The sequence below is a fragment of the Tachysurus fulvidraco genome, chromosome 5 (genome assembly GCF_022655615.1).
Source record: "Tachysurus fulvidraco isolate hzauxx_2018 chromosome 5, HZAU_PFXX_2.0, whole genome shotgun sequence".
In the NCBI taxonomy this organism is placed as follows: domain Eukaryota; kingdom Metazoa; phylum Chordata; class Actinopteri; order Siluriformes; family Bagridae; genus Tachysurus; species Tachysurus fulvidraco.
In genome coordinates, this window is record NC_062522.1 from 12,850,727 (window position 1) to 12,866,188 (window position 15,462).

Genomic DNA, 15,462 nt, shown 5'->3' on the forward strand with positions numbered 1-15,462 from the left:
GAGATGTGGCATAGTCCCTGCCTTTTAGATATGTCTGCGAGTCATATCCGTCATGGAAACACAGTAAGATCACAACTTTTATCAGAGGTTCATCCTATCATCCTAATTATGTATGATATGTATGCAAGGGTTCTCCACACTTGGTCCTGGACTATTTTCTATCCTAACCAGGCCTGGGAAGCTGTGTTATTATAAATATACAAGTGCCCTTACCGGAGTAACTGGGCTTCCACCAAAAAAAGTGACAATATGCCAAGTGGCAACAAGGACCCATGTTGCTGTGAATGAGGGGAATTCTGGGAAATAGTAGTGGATGTCTTCTGTAGCTCTCTTTAGGATCGCAGGATCTTTGCTTTCTCTGTAAAACACTGTCCCCGCTTGCCGGTTGTCTACATCAGCCCAGAACGGCGCTACTACCCTGCGGTCTCCAGCGATGGGGAAGGCCACTGGGGTGAACTGGGACACTTCCCTTAGAAAAGACACAAGGCCATTGTTGTTGACCTGAATAAAACAAGAGCAGAGGAAATACAGGATTAAAATAGTTGGTACACAGAGATTCATTCAGCTTTTTCCTCTGACTGCAAGCCTCCTTTTTAATGGAGCATATATGAATCATACGCACCAGTAGGCTTGCCTTTTTTTTTTTTTTTTTAAAGTTTAGTGAATCTTTAGCAACTATTTTATCCTGGTCCTGGATCTCAGTGGATTCAAAGCCTATCCTGGGAACACAGCAGGAAGGAACACAACTGGAATGGGACAACAGTTCATCACAGGGCATCAAACACACTTACACACTCATTCATCTATGGGAAAGTTGTAGGCACTGAGCCAAATCGTGGCATACTGGTGGGATGTCAGGGGTACTGAAGAAACCCCAATAGACAGCAGAGCTGTGAGGTGGCAATGTGACATCTGTAATTTGTTTAGTAGAAATTCATGACAAAACTTCAAGCATGTAAAAAAGCCTAAACTCCAAGCCCAGTTTTGTACTTTACCGAGAATTATGCTGCAAAGCAATGTTGTGAAAGTGATGTATGAGAGGCTCTGAGAGCTGAATGTATGGAAAATGTTGATAAAGGGGATGTAGTGTAAGACGCCCAGTTGTCTAGCAGTGTGTTGACACGCTGCATGGTGTGTTCAGTGCTTCAGGATCAAAGCTTGAGAAATGCTTCCGTGGCCCATGTATCCACTTCCCATCAGGGAACAGACACTTCCCTTGTTTCACCAGAGGTCCATGTCCACAGCTGAGAAAACTAGATCTCTCTCTCTCTTTCCCTCTCTCTCTCTCTCTTTCCCTCTCTCTCTCTCTCTCTCTCTCTCTCTCTCTCTCTCTCTCTCTCTCTCTCTCTCTCTCTCTCTCTCTCTCTCTCTCTCTCTCTCTCTCTCTCTCTCCAAACACACACCCTCACACCTGCCCTTGGTGCTGTCCTCTGCCAAAACAGGAAGTGGTTTAAATCCTCAGAACCTTTTTAACCAGTTTGACTGGTCTGTCTGTGTAAAACAGCATGATCCATGATAAAGAGGTCAAGACATCCTTCATGCCTGTAAAGTCCCATTAGTGTTTCTATTGATCTTAAGAAACTTTCCATGTTTTGAATTCTGCATTCTGTTTTTTTATAGTGTCGTTGACGGTTCTTTTTTAAAAAAAAAAAAAAAAGCTGTTTAAGTTCAAGTTCATCAATTCCCATGGCAACCAGTCGAACAGAAAAAAACCCCAAAGGAATTGTCCTTCAATATGGACAGTTCACCTAAGCTGATCTTCTCCAACTCTCATTCTTCCTCACATTACCACTCAGGCACCTCTGTGTCATTTTGTTGGCGGCTCCTGGCAGCAAAACGAAGCAGTGATAGAAGTGATGGCTGACACGTAGTTCTTCCTCTCCCCTTTGCTGCTCGTATGGAACCCATAATTCAGATACCTTAGCTGTAAAAACAGCAGAGGAAGTTTTGCTTGGCCCGACGAGGGTGCGTGGTTAATTGGCTGACCGCAGTCTTCCCCTCTCTGCATCAGTGAGTTGCAGCGTGAGTCTGGTGGATGCAGAGAAATAGAGTGCAAACTGCAGGTCCACACATGGGGTCAAACAGAGGAGACCTGAGAGAGAGAGAGAGAGAGAGAGAGAGAGAGAGAGAGAGAGAGAGAGAGAGAGAGAGAGAGAGAGAGAGAGAGAGAGAGACGGCAAGCAAAGGCTGGATAGAGTAAGAAAACAAAAGAGAGATGAAGGAGAAGAAAGGCAGTGAGAGGCTTTAGAAGGAGAGGAAATGATACTAAAGGTGAGTTAGATAGAGAGAATGAAGGACTGCTAAGCTTTTAGTATTAGCGCAGATTGTGACCCCGACAGATACATGATTAATAACCAGGATGCCATTAATAGTAAATGCTTTACAGATGGCTGCAACGCTTTCTGCATGTTCACATGGTTCATAGTGGAAATCTGGATTATTAAAGCAGTGTAGAAGCAATCTAAGCTTAGGGTTATAGTTGCCGTATTGACCAGACCAACCTCAGTGTAGGATTAGTGAGCTCTAAATTAACACTGACATTTTAACTGATCAGTTAAAGAATCTGGAAGAGGTTGAATAAGCAATTTTCCTACTGTGTCAAAGTACTGTTAAATAAGCAGGCTTAAAGCGACTCAAATCAAATACAGACACTACTCAGCTAGTTGGCTATCTAGGACAAGAAAAAAGCCTGCTAAAAAAAAATATACTGTGTTGTAAGAGGATGTCATTAATTTAACAATTCCGCCGAGTATTGTAACCGTAAAGCCGTAAATGTTTTTTTAAAAGGAAAATTCTAGCTATTGTTTTGAGGGACACCAACGTTTTCTCTCTCTCACACTCAGTCTTACTTAGTGTCAATCTGCTCATCTAGCCTGGTGTTGAATTCTGCACTGAAAAAAGTCTTGCTTTCTTTGGAACAGAGTAATTTATAGACTCTCTATAAACTTTCATCTGGGAGACGTCAGGCTAAAACAAATCCCTACCCCCAAAAATATTTTAAAAAAAGGTGCCCAGAGATGAAGTTCAAGAAAACATTGAATGTTCCCTGTCAGAGGGGGGCTTTCACCATGTTTCTAGAGAGGAAAAAGTGAAAATGTTTTTGCACCCATAACCTTCACGCTGATCCTTACCTTCACTTTCCATAAGCATCAAGCGCCACTATGCCAATCCTGCCAGCATTGACCCATAACAACCCTTAAATTCTGAGTAATATTCATAATACCTCTCAAAAATATACAGGGAAGTCCTGGTGCTGGATAAATAACTCAGTGCTCAGTGGAGGGAAATTAATTTTCAGATTCCTGCCCCTCTGTAGCACTGAATCTGGGATATCGTTTTTATGATTTTAAATGATATAAAGCACCATGAATAAAAGTGCTCAGTCTCATAAACACCCTTCTACAACAGCCATTCACACTTCCACAGAAATATTTGGGTCATTTCAGTGTCACACACCAAGGGAGAAGAATATATCTCTCAAGGTCGAAGATTTTCTCTCAACAGTTGCGCAAACGTTGCGTAGAAGTGGCGAGGATGAGCATTAGCAGATGTGCGTGATGCAGGCAGCTCGGACAGAGCGGTTTCTCTCTGACACTTTCCCATCATCATCACGCTCTTTTGTTCCCTCTCATCTTATAATGAAACATCCATTTTACAGTTTAATAGACAAAATAGATTTTTGATTTATTTGTTGAACCAAAATCTCTTTAATCATCCAAGTTCAAAACTCTCGCTCTGCTTTGAAGCTGATTTCTGTTTCCCAACTTCAGACCTCATTCCCTGTTTTCTTCGTTCTAGGCGTTTGCAAGATTAGTTATTCAAGGGTTGTTTGTCGTCCCTGAGACACTTCACAGATGCATCTGTGTTCTGTTAAAGGGATCTCGACTCTGTGCAGCCCAGCAGCTGGACGGGTCCAGAGGGAAGACCCCTGCACTAGTTATCTGGAGGAGGAGGAGGAGGAGGAGAAGAAGAAAAGAAGGGAGGTTGATGATGGTCAAGGGGCAGAATGTGAACAAAGGTTTCAAAAATCAAAATAAAACCAAAGTTCCAAAAACAAGCTCCTGAAGGGTCTGATGTGGTGAAGGGAATGTCAGTGGGGTCAGAGATTTAGGATGCTGCAAAATGTACAGAATGCCTTCAGATCCCCATCACCTCATCCATCCCACTGAATCTGGTGTGAAAAAAGGGAGAAGACTGTGTTTCTGTAACCTTAAATTAATCAGTGAAGTGTGAGCAGCAGTAAATCCAAAGAGATGCCATTTTCTTTAAAGGAGAAGAAAAAGAAGGAGACAAAGAAGGCGGATCAGGATGAAGAGGAGGGCGTAGAGGTGGATGAGGAGAAGAGATATGAGGATGAGAGAGTGAGTGAAAAGGAAAAAGAGAACAAGATCAAGTAGAAGAAGAAATAGAATAGGTGACAAGAAAAAAGATGAGGTGGTGGATGAGGTGAAAGAAAGAATGAAAGAAAAAAGAAAGAAAGAAAGAAAAATAATTATATAAAGCATCAAGAAGAAGAAGAAGAGAAAGAGAAAAAGAAGACAGAGGAAGAAAAGGGGGAATGAGAAGGAGGAATGTCAAAGATTTTGGGAAAAGCAGGCCGCCATGAATTTCTCCTTTCGAGACACTCTGACATCAAAATGAGACTCAAAAATGCCACCTCAAATCAAATCCTTTTCTTTTTCCATGGCCCAAAGTTTTCTCAGCATTAGTCCCTGTAGCTCTTGTGAAATCTCACCTGCTTGAAGTGGCTGTGTTGTGTTAAACACAAACACGTGTTGGACATGCAATAAAGCTGAAGAATAATTCACTCGCTTCAAACAGCTGTGTTAAAGGCGTCGTTAGTGCAGTCTTAAGCACTCATCACACACATCGTTGCCTTTGTGACTTGTGAGATTGGGTTACGGTTGACCTGCAGTCACCTCCTGCGCTTCTACTTGACGCATCACGGTGCAGAAGCCTCAGAAGCCTCACCCCAAGCTCGAAGCACATGGCTAATCTAATCTTAGATCTCCGCCGCTATCTGCAGCGTGTCTTATCTTGTCTCTAGCACACATTAATATTTACATTGCTCTGTGATATGTGAGATGCCACATGCTAACAGGCATGCTTCTGACTCGCTCAGTTTCTTACACTTGATTCACACACACACACACACACACACACACACACACACACACACACACACACACACACACACACACACACACACACACACACACACACACACACACACACACACACACACACACACACACTAAAAACTCTGGGCTATTTCAGCTTTTCTTGCCAAGACACAAATCCATCTGACTTCATTATTCTGAGAAGGATTAAGGCAGAAATACAATATTAAAGTCATGAACACAGTTGTTTGAATGGCATCTTGTGGTCAGGGACACGGCTGTGTAGTGGCATGTCTGCCGTGTCACAGGACGCTGCTTTGGGGTTGTGACTTCACTCATCTTTTCTTAGAGAAACGGGACCTCAATCACTGCCCATTGTTGCCATGGCACCTCGGTCAGGTTTGGCAAGGCACTAGAGGACAGAGAAAGGGCAGATCAATGGAGATCTGTGTGGTATTTTGGGGAGATAAATTTGGGGATGCCGCAGGTGGCACTGATATAGAGGAGTGTGTATGAGACCAAAAGCATCCTGCATATCTAATTCTAAGATATATGATTGTACAGCATGCTGTCTAAGAGTGTAAACCCCATGCACATGTCAAAGCATCCAAGCCGTGTGTCTCTGACACACACACACACACACACACACACACATACACATGCCAATAAAGCCGCTGAGTGAAAGAGCTGATTCTCTGGCTTAACTTACTCTTACTCACTCTCTCTCTAACACACACACATTCCAAAACTCACATAGAGCCCAGTGTGTCGATCGCCAAAGAAAGGGAACGCCACTGAGATCTCCACCAGACCTGATCCTCCATCATCCTGTTTGATGGTCTGAGAGTCGCCCTGTTCTTGTCCAAATGGATAAAAGTCCTTCAGGGGGACAGCTGGCATCACGCCGCTTGGCATGAAGAGCCACAGCAGCGTGCACAAGCAGAGAAGCAGTTGCCTCAGTCGTCCCATCACTCACTCTGCACCGGGACCCTAAGCACCCTAAATGGGGCAAACAGGACACAGCTGGACTCTCCAGCTCCTAAAATTCTTTAGGATTTTTTTTTCTTTTCTTCACTTTATCTTCTCTGCCCTCTGTGTGTTTCTTCTTTCCCAAGCCGCTGCTGCTCTTACTGGAGCTTCTGCTTTACTGAAGAGAAGCAGATTCCTTGCATTCTGTGTGCTGCTGGGTGCTGGAGAGCTGGAGAGCTGCTGTGCTCCGTTGCTGCTCACTGAAGTGAACCAACTGAGAGAGGGAGTGAAAATAAAGTGAGAGAGAGAGAGAGAGAGAGAGAGAGAGAGAGAGAGAGAGAGAGAGAGAGAGAGAGAGAGAGAGAGAGAGAGAGGCAGCGAAATGATTTGGATTTTTTTTTTTTACAATCCTGAAATTTGGTCCCTGATGGTTAGCTTAGAAATATCCTCAATAAAACCTCTATTCTGCCTGCCAAAGGAGTTCTTTCAGGACGGGCCCCACCCCCCTGGGGATTCACTACCTCGCATAATTAGGAGCACACAGCCAATCACAGAGAAGGGGCTGGTAACTGGATAAGGAATGGGTGGAGCTATGATAATCAAAGGCGTGCATTAGAGACACTGACAGGGCATTTGGGCTTACTCACACTATGGAAAGCATGCTGATTCCACTGCCTGTCTACACACACACACACACACACACACACACACACACACACACACACACACACACACACACACACACACACACACACACACACACACACACACACACACACTTGAGAGCAGCAGACACTCCAGCAATATAAGAGCAACACTAGAACGCCAATCATGTCAAGTGAACTCAGTGGCTCTTATGTAGGCCTCGCATGAGATGCCAGTTCAAAGCAAGCAATGTATGCGAAGTCCCTCTGGTTTGGATTACCGTAGTCTTTTTTTTCTGTTCCTGAAAATCAATTTCCCAAGTGAATTTATCATGCAGTGCGTGAGATGTCTAATTTCAAAGGCATATGAAATAACTGTGTTTAAACAAAAGCACAGCAAGGTTTGGCTGGCTGCAATACAGACACTATCAGGCAATAATCTGTATATGAAGGCTTTTGTGCTAAGTCTCTTTTGGCAGTAAACTCTGAGGACCACGGTCGTCTCAGAGGAAGAGAAAAAAATATCTTTTTTTACAAAGTGGGTTATTAGTAATACTAATCAAAACCTGCAGCCAAGCTGCCACAAAGGAACTTCTGAGGCAGTTTTTAACTTGTGCACACACATCAAAACAAGTCAGTGTAATTATTCACATGGCAAAGCCAACGTAAATATAGCAGCTCCACAAACTCCACACATCAATCTGATCATTGTTTCATCACTCATTGTGGGTTTATTGGCTCATAAAAAATCATTTCATGGAGTAGATCTGGGGGAAAAAAACCCAAAACACATGCAATTTCTTCTTAATTGTTCACAAAAGATCAAGAAGCATGTTTGAACATTAACACAGTACTGAAATGATCGTGATATTAAATCAACTGACATTAAGTCATTAAATATGATAAAAAAAAAATCTAAATGGCTTCACTAGGTTGTAATGAATGCTACGCTTTGATTCTGACCTTAAAAGTGACCTAAACATTGACAGATGAAAACGTTTGGCTCTAATTATCATTAAGCTTGATGCCGTTACATGTAATAAACGTATTAAATACATGACGCACGACAAAGTGTATAAAAGGGTAGAATATTCCTTTGGATTGTGTGTGTGTGTGTGTGTGTGTGTGTGTGTGTGTGTGTGTGTGTGTGTGTGTGTGTGTGTGTGTGTGTGTGTGTGTGTGTGTGTGTGAGGTATGTTTTTTATATCTTGGTGGGGATTATTTTGAACTTTTGGGAAAAATTGAGGAAAAATATGAGAAAATGTAGCTTTTAATAAAAAAAATTTGTTTATGGAGATTAAGGTTAGATGTAGATGCAGGGATTACACAAATGATCTATATTAATCTTCACTGGAAGATTCTTACAAGGATAGTAAGAAAAACGTGAGTGCTTACGAGTGTGTGTGTGTGTGTGTGTGTGTGTGTGTGTGTGTGTGTGTGTGTGTGTGTGTGTGTGTGTGTGTGTGTGTGTGTGTGTGTGTGTGTGTGTGTGTGTGTGTGTGTGTGTGCGTGTGTGTGTGTGCGTGTGTAAAAGGTAACCCAGCGGTTGACATCCTCACATTGTAGCGATCATCATCAGGCCAACAAGGACACACAGGGCACACTCAGCCGCATGCCGAGCAAATCCTTAAAACAATTTGGCACTTGCCGAGCGTTTTGGGGAAACAGTGATCTCTTTGTTTGTTGTTGTTGGGTTTTTTTACCATGTCAATCAGGATTACTGAGGGGATTTGTGCTCATGTAGTCCAACAGTCCTGCGAGTGATTTCTTGTTCTTTGAGTAAGAGAGTGTGTGTGTGGTGTGTGTGTATGTCGGGGTGGGGGGCTTGGTGTTCGCGTGTGTCAGTTAAAACCTCTTATTATGTGGACATCCGTCTGAATAGCCACTGTGAGCCATGCTGGCCCAACTCCATAATGAGACGGCAGAGAGAGTGTGTGAAGACACATGAGCTTCACACACACACACACACACACACACACACACACACACACACACACACACACACACACACACACACACACACACACACACACACACACACACGTTTAGGACCCAGGCTTCAACATTTGGCTCATGTAGGTCTGTCTCCTGCGCATCTCCTGTTCCAGCTGCTCCTTCAGTGTGGACACCTGATACACACACACACACACACACACACACACACACACACACACACACACACACACACACACACACACACACACACACTACAGTTGATCACAGCATGACCAGTCTCTACTTCAGCCCCAGAATTCTTTCAGTTTGTTTGGATTATTGTTTTGATTAAACATCAGACTGAACTCATCAGCTTATTAGCTCCTAGGGTGTGGACTTGGTGTTTTAGAGCACAATCAACACTACACAGTGTACCGAGGGCCTTGGTTTGACCCTGCTGTTATAAAACAACAACATTTATTACGTATAATGTTCTATGCACAGTACCAGAAATTATAATTAGTTATTGACAAACAATAGCAATTTGTTCAGTTTGATATTGACTAATAGATTGTAAATACTACAACTGATTAAAGGCAATTTTCAGCATGTTTGAGAAGCTTTCCTGTCAAATTCATTCACTTTTATCAAAAGTAATCTGAATATCTGCATGAAATGGACAGTTTGATTTGTAAGCACGGTCAGATATTGTGTTATACAATGTAGAGGTCTTCACGGGTCCACTTAGATCTGAAAACCTGAGGCCCGACCCGATACCTGAGACCCGAGCGGGTTCAGGTCTAAAAGTCTCACGTGTGCCTCGGACACGTGTCGGGCCTAATAATAGCGGCATCGGGTCTCGGGTAATTTAAAATAAATATGTTTTTACCGAACGGACCCGAGAAGACCCGAACTACTGTATCTCGCGTGTGTGCATTGACTCGAGTCCTTTTCCAACCGCTCCTCTGTTTGCCAAGACCGCTTGCGACATCATGTGACTGTCTGATTTCGTTGAATCAGACCTGTCAATCAATTTTGAATCCACTCTGTAGCGGTTACTTTAGTGTAGAGTTACGCAACATTCGGGTCCAGTCGGGTTAAAAAAAAATTGCCATCGGGGCGGACTCGGGTCTAATTTTTTTCGGGTTTGTCTCGGGTCGGGTATTTATTAAAAAAAAGAATAAGTTATGCACGTCGGGTTTGGGTAAAAAGTTCTTCGGGTCACTTCGGGTCGGGTACATTTTTTTTAGACCCGAGAAGACCTCTAATACATTGCCATTTTTATATCAGTATGACACTATTCAGAAATTTTACAAAATGTTTTGTGCAAAAGCATCTTAAATTTATTTTAAACGTTTCTTATCTCAAGGATTTTTTTTAATGGTTAAAATAATGTACAAAATCGTAAGCATCGCAAATAAGTGCTTGGTAAGCTTTATTAGATTGATTTATTAGTTGGACAACTCAAAGCAGGCCACATGCAACAATATCACTATTTTCTAGTCTCCAAGCATAGAGATTAGTAGACATCGGTAGCAATCTTGTCCACTGATATCAACAAATCTGAATGGGCTGCTTACAAAATCTACTTATGTGCCTGAAAAAAAACAACTCTGAATATGAGGAACTTTTCCCAGGGACATTTTCACATGATTTTGGAACTTAAGTCACCAACTCTGATTTATGTCCATTTTCTATCTCACTTATTCTATTCAATTTTATTTGTATAGCGCTTTTAACAATTTACATTGTCCCAAAGCATCTTGACAGAAATAAAAAGAATTGTGAATAAAAATGAGAAAGTTTAAAATAAAATGTATATTTAACACTAATAAGCAAGTCTGAGGCTTTGGTGGCTAGAAAACCTCCCTAAGACAATATGAGGAAGAAACCTTGAGAGGAATCAGACTGAAAAGGAGACACCAGAGAGTGTGATAATAAATAATGTCTTTTAACCACTGCTTATCTTACACAGGGTCATGGGGAACCTGAAGTCTATCCCAGGGGACTTGGGGCACAAAGCAGGGGACACCCTGGGCCCATCACGGTTCACTACACAGACTCACTTACACACTACAAACAATTTAAAGATGCCAATGTGGCTACAATGAGTGTCTTTAGATTGGGAAAGGAAACACGGATTGTCATCTTATGAATTATGTATCATGTTATTGCCTGTTATCTAGAGTTATGACTATGTCCTGATTGCTGAGCTCTGTGAACTCTGTCTTCTGAGTTTAGTTGTGTGATTCTGAGCTCCACAGGTGCGTCCACTGATTTTTGACCCCTTACGCGTACCCACCTGCTCCTCAAGGCAACGGACTCTCTGGCGATGAGCTTTCTCTCGAGCTTCCAGTGCTCGCTCTGCCTGCTGTTGGGCACCACGCAGACGCCCTGTCTCCAGCTCTAGTTCCTGTCTGTGGTGAGTTGTTACCTCCAGGAGTCGCTGCACATGAGCCTGCTCCATATGGGAAAGCTGAGACTAGAGAGAGACAGACACACAGACACAGACACAGACACAGACACAGACACACACACACACACACACACACACACACACACACACACACACACACACACACACACACACACACACACACACACACACACTGTCTCATTTTGCTAAAGAGACCTGGAGGCTAACCAGTAAAGGATGCTTAGAGTGCAAATGGAATTTTGATGGAGTATATTTCTCACAGCTCGGGTTTCAGTGGAACGGAGGTTCAGGTGACTGGATACTGATTTATCCACTAATTTATCCACAACTATTTAAATTTATCTCTCTTTTTCACTTGCTCTATGCCTATCCGTCTTTCTCTCACTCATGTTTTATCTTTGCCTTTGCCTCTTCTTCTCTCTAACCTTCAGAGTGTTGGTTTCTGCTTGTGTCTCATGCAGTTCCCGTTCCAGACTGCACACTGTCTGCTCCAGCTGCTCCTTCTGATGACCAACACACACCGCCTGCTCTTCCCGCCTCCGTCGCTCCTGCTCCACCTGATACATACACATGCCCATGCATTGAAACACACAACAAACGTGTTTCATGTTTAGGATTGATGTCCTTGTACATGCTGTTGTTTTTACAGTATTATTGATTCTTGGCTCTATAATTAAGATGCATTTTGATAACATGTATTTTGATTCCCATAATACCAGAGACACAGCATTAAGAAGTCGATCCAGGAGCTTGTAATTTTTCACAACTAAACAGATTTTCTGTAGATTTGAGCCAATTAGTGTGGTGTGATGTCAATTTATCGTGAGTTCTCTTCAATTCATGTGCAATGAACATGAGTACAGATATCAGAGAAAGTAATTACATATCTGTCTTCACTGGAAGTATTTTAAAAGAAGAATCCTATGCTTGCAATCTTACTGCTTTGAGTAGTCTAACAAAAAAACACACAACTCATAGCTACAAGCAAACTCCCTGAGAGGACATAAGGAAGAAACCACGAAAGGTACAAGACTCAGAAGGGAACCCATCCTCATATGGGTGACACTGGACAGTAAATAATGTAAATGTAAATAATTTCCATTCTACAACAGTTTATAATAGTGCAAGCGAGAGCTCCTGAGGAACTAATGGGGCAGCACTAACTCTGAGTTCACCGTGGACCCAACACTAATTCCTTCCTGCCAAAATCTTTAAATGATTGTTGATAAAGACACACACAAAAAAGCACTGTAAATTAAGCACTGTAAATATACAGTGCTTATTTTACTGAAATACGTAAAATGACACACGCTAATGTAAATTAGATTCAAACGTGCACTACAAACGTTAATGCTTAAGATTATAACCCGGCATTGTACCTTCTCGAGTGTGCGTTTCAGGGAGGACTTGTCTTTGCCAAGGCGAACGAGCGTCTTCTCTAGCTGTGTCTTGTCCTCCTGCAGGCCCTGAAGCGAGCCATGTAGCAAGTTCACACTCTCCTCTAGCTCTCCTTTCTCCCTCCGCAGAAATGCACAACCATTCTGGGCCTCCTGTATCTCCTGTTCCTTCTGCCGCAGGGCCTAAGATTGACGAGGGTTAGCAAAGTCGCAATATAAATAAAGATCTTATGGAAGATTCTCGGGACATGGAAAGTGATGCAGAAGCTATAATGCTGCTGATGGGCATTTCTCACTGTAATTGTGTGTCTGTTACCTCCTGCAGGCTGCGTATGTGTTTGTCCAGTTCTGTGATTCTGAGCTCAAATTCATCCTGATTCCTCAGCAGGTTCTGCAGCTTGTCGTTCAGGACGTGATTCTGCTTCTTAGAGTTTAAAAGAACGTCTCGTGCCTTGTCCAGCTGCTCCTGTACTCACATAAATATTATTTCATTTTCTTTCCCATTCTCTCTAACTCATTCCCTTCCACCTTTCCATCCAAACCCAGCATTTGTACCATTCCTTTTCTCCATCTCAATAGTGCTAAAGAGTTTTAAGAACCACAGATAGTATTTTTTTTTTCCTTTTTATTGGCAAGGTCTGACAGGTCATGGGCAGACTGGAGGAGATTTATACCAAGTGCAGTGTTTTTGTTTGCACAGCATCTTTAAAACTCTGTTTCAATTGAAAGCTTGAAAGCCCTCCAGAGATGCTGGGAGAGAAGTAACGACCCTGCTGCGGTGGTTTATAGCACAGTTATCCCACCATGCTGACGGCTCATGGGAAGAAAAGAAGCCCTCAAAACTGGAAAAGTTATTGCATGATGGAGCAACTTACCTGGAGCCGTGGCTGTGTGACTCAATCGATCAATTCAGTCTGAAAGCTTCATTTAAGGTTTAGTGCATATATTTTACATCAGGTCACAATCAGAGCCTTTGTGACTGTGTGGTCAAGCCAGAGCGAATTAGCATGTTCGTTAGCTAAGGACAGGGCAATGTTAGACGCTGTATAAAGCTATTAATTTTGCTACTACAGTACATGGCAAGGTTGAGGGTGTAAGTTGATATTCTAAACACTTATTAGACAAAGTGCTGTAAGACAACCTCCTGCTGTAAATACTGAATTAAGGGAAAATAATGCAAAGTGATTCCAGAGAATCTACTGACTTTTCATTCTTTTAGCAATGGTGTTTATCCTTACAGTGCACAAGCATGAACATGAACGTTTTCATACTTCTGCATATTTTTGTATAGTAATTTACAAAGCTTAATAATAGTGCTGCATACATTCATATATACAGTGATTAAATCACTGCAAGTCTCCAGTCACTGTAATATGACATCCTAGTACTGGTTGCCATAGTAATAATATTTATCAATGGGTGCTGCAATTTGCATTCCATATCGGTTGCCGTAGGATGAAACGTTTTGGAGGGAGATTTGGTGTTTTGAGGTAAAGGAGAAGTGTGGATCACATGTGCTCTAATGTCTAACCTGCAACTTGTAATCACTGCACAAAGTCACTCAATTTTTGCAGAAAGTTAGACTATTCTCAACTTTCTCATGTTGCTGGACATCCCCACATATAATCTGTAACAATTGCAGTTGCTCATGTGCGCTCACTGATAAAAATCTCCATTCTCCAGCCATTTTGTTTTTGCGAGACACAGTATGAGTGAAAACAGCATAAATCTAACAAAGCCCACTGACCTGTAGTGTCCTACGATCATGCTCGCTTGCAGAGAGAGCGCTCTGAAGCTGAGCGGCCTGCTCTTGTGCAGCTCCTGTGCTGCTGTTACTCTCACTCAGAGCTGCTGTCAGGTTCTGCAGCTTCTCATGCAACTGAGTCTCCTGAAGTTCAGCACGAGCAAGAGCCATCGCTGCTCTCTCACTCTCCACCTGTAACATGAACAGGAGAACTTGAAAGTCTCTGTCAAAGCATGCTGGCTCACGCCCTTTACCTGATGTGAATATAATAGCTGAACAGAGCAATTAGCACATTAAATGCTGAATTTCCAGACCCCTGAAGGCTAGGTAAATACTGATATGAGATCAATGACAGTGTCACGTAATGTGCCATCTAATAGCAGGTTGTAAGAAAGTGTTTTTTTTTTTTTTAAATACTCATCGTAACATTCACCTTGAGTAGAGCTGTGCGCTGCTCACTCTCCCCTAGTTCCCTCCGTAGACTGGACACTCTCTCCAGAAGAGCTGCTCGCTCGGCTTCCAGCTCTCCAGTGTGGAGCCGTGAGCGTTGTAGCTCACCTTCTATAGCACGATGGTTGATCTCAAACTTGGACACTCGTTCCTCTGTGGTCTTACACGCCTCATTTAGCTTCCTGCACTCCTCAACCAGACTTGCCTCAGACGCCTCGGCCCGCTCCAGCTTCTCCTACACATACAATATGTTTAACAGTGAGATTAACTTATTATTATTTAAGTTAATTTAATCATGACACCTTTCAGAATAGATCTAATAGATTTTATTAAAGGAAATGGAGTGTAGATAGGTTTGGGCTTGGAGGATTATATCTGCTATGGAGCTGCTCATCCAGCTAATATCTTAGTGCTTGGGATATGGAATTATAGCCGATTGGCTTAACTGCATTTAATACATCAAATTATTATTTAAACAACATGGTGATAGAGGTAGATACTGTATTGTTCAATGATATTGTTACATTAATATGTGCTTTTGACAGAGTATTGATATTCTTTATATAGAAGGTACTTCATTTAGGTTGCATGAGACTTGCAGGAGAGGTTGGGTTTTGTCTGTACTTACACAGAATACATGAATAGAAAAGGCAGACATTTGAAAAATGGCTAAATATCTTAACTTTCTGCTTAGATGAAATGAAGACAAGTGTGTTTATAAAGAAAAAAGGCATGAGTTGATAGAAACATATTAGAATTTATTGAT

The 15,462-nt window shown here is 42.3% G+C and overlaps 2 protein-coding genes across 6 annotated transcripts in view; both read right to left on the reverse strand.

Annotated features, from left to right (window-relative positions):
- sned1 (sushi, nidogen and EGF-like domains 1) overlaps positions 1-6,381 on the reverse strand; it is a 40,212-nt gene extending 33,831 nt beyond the window's left edge. For 2 of the 4 annotated variants that reach the window (XM_047813517.1, XM_027146655.2), the window contains exons 1-2: positions 5,874-6,381; positions 214-501 (exon numbers count right to left, since the gene is read on the reverse strand). In XM_047813517.1, the coding sequence (XP_047669473.1) occupies positions 214-501; positions 5,874-6,089 (504 nt within the window). In that variant the 5' untranslated portion in view covers positions 6,090-6,381. Of the gene's footprint in view, positions 1-213; positions 502-622; positions 4,389-5,873 lie in introns of those variants that run through there. The other 2 variants (XM_027146656.2, XM_027146657.2) reach the window with 2 other exon arrangements.
- A 1,454-nt stretch (positions 6,382-7,835) lies between these two features.
- Positions 7,836-15,462, reverse strand: part of crocc2 (ciliary rootlet coiled-coil, rootletin family member 2) — a 58,940-nt gene continuing 51,313 nt past the window's right edge. For both annotated transcript variants that reach the window (XM_027146654.2, XM_047813516.1), the window contains exons 31-37: positions 14,680-14,931; positions 14,250-14,438; positions 12,819-12,968; positions 12,485-12,685; positions 11,531-11,662; positions 10,971-11,150; positions 7,836-8,862 (exon numbers count right to left, since the gene is read on the reverse strand). In XM_027146654.2, the coding sequence (XP_027002455.2) occupies positions 8,779-8,862; positions 10,971-11,150; positions 11,531-11,662; positions 12,485-12,685; positions 12,819-12,968; positions 14,250-14,438; positions 14,680-14,931 (1,188 nt within the window). In that variant the 3' untranslated portion in view covers positions 7,836-8,778. The remainder of the gene's footprint in view (positions 8,863-10,970; positions 11,151-11,530; positions 11,663-12,484; positions 12,686-12,818; positions 12,969-14,249; positions 14,439-14,679; positions 14,932-15,462) is intronic.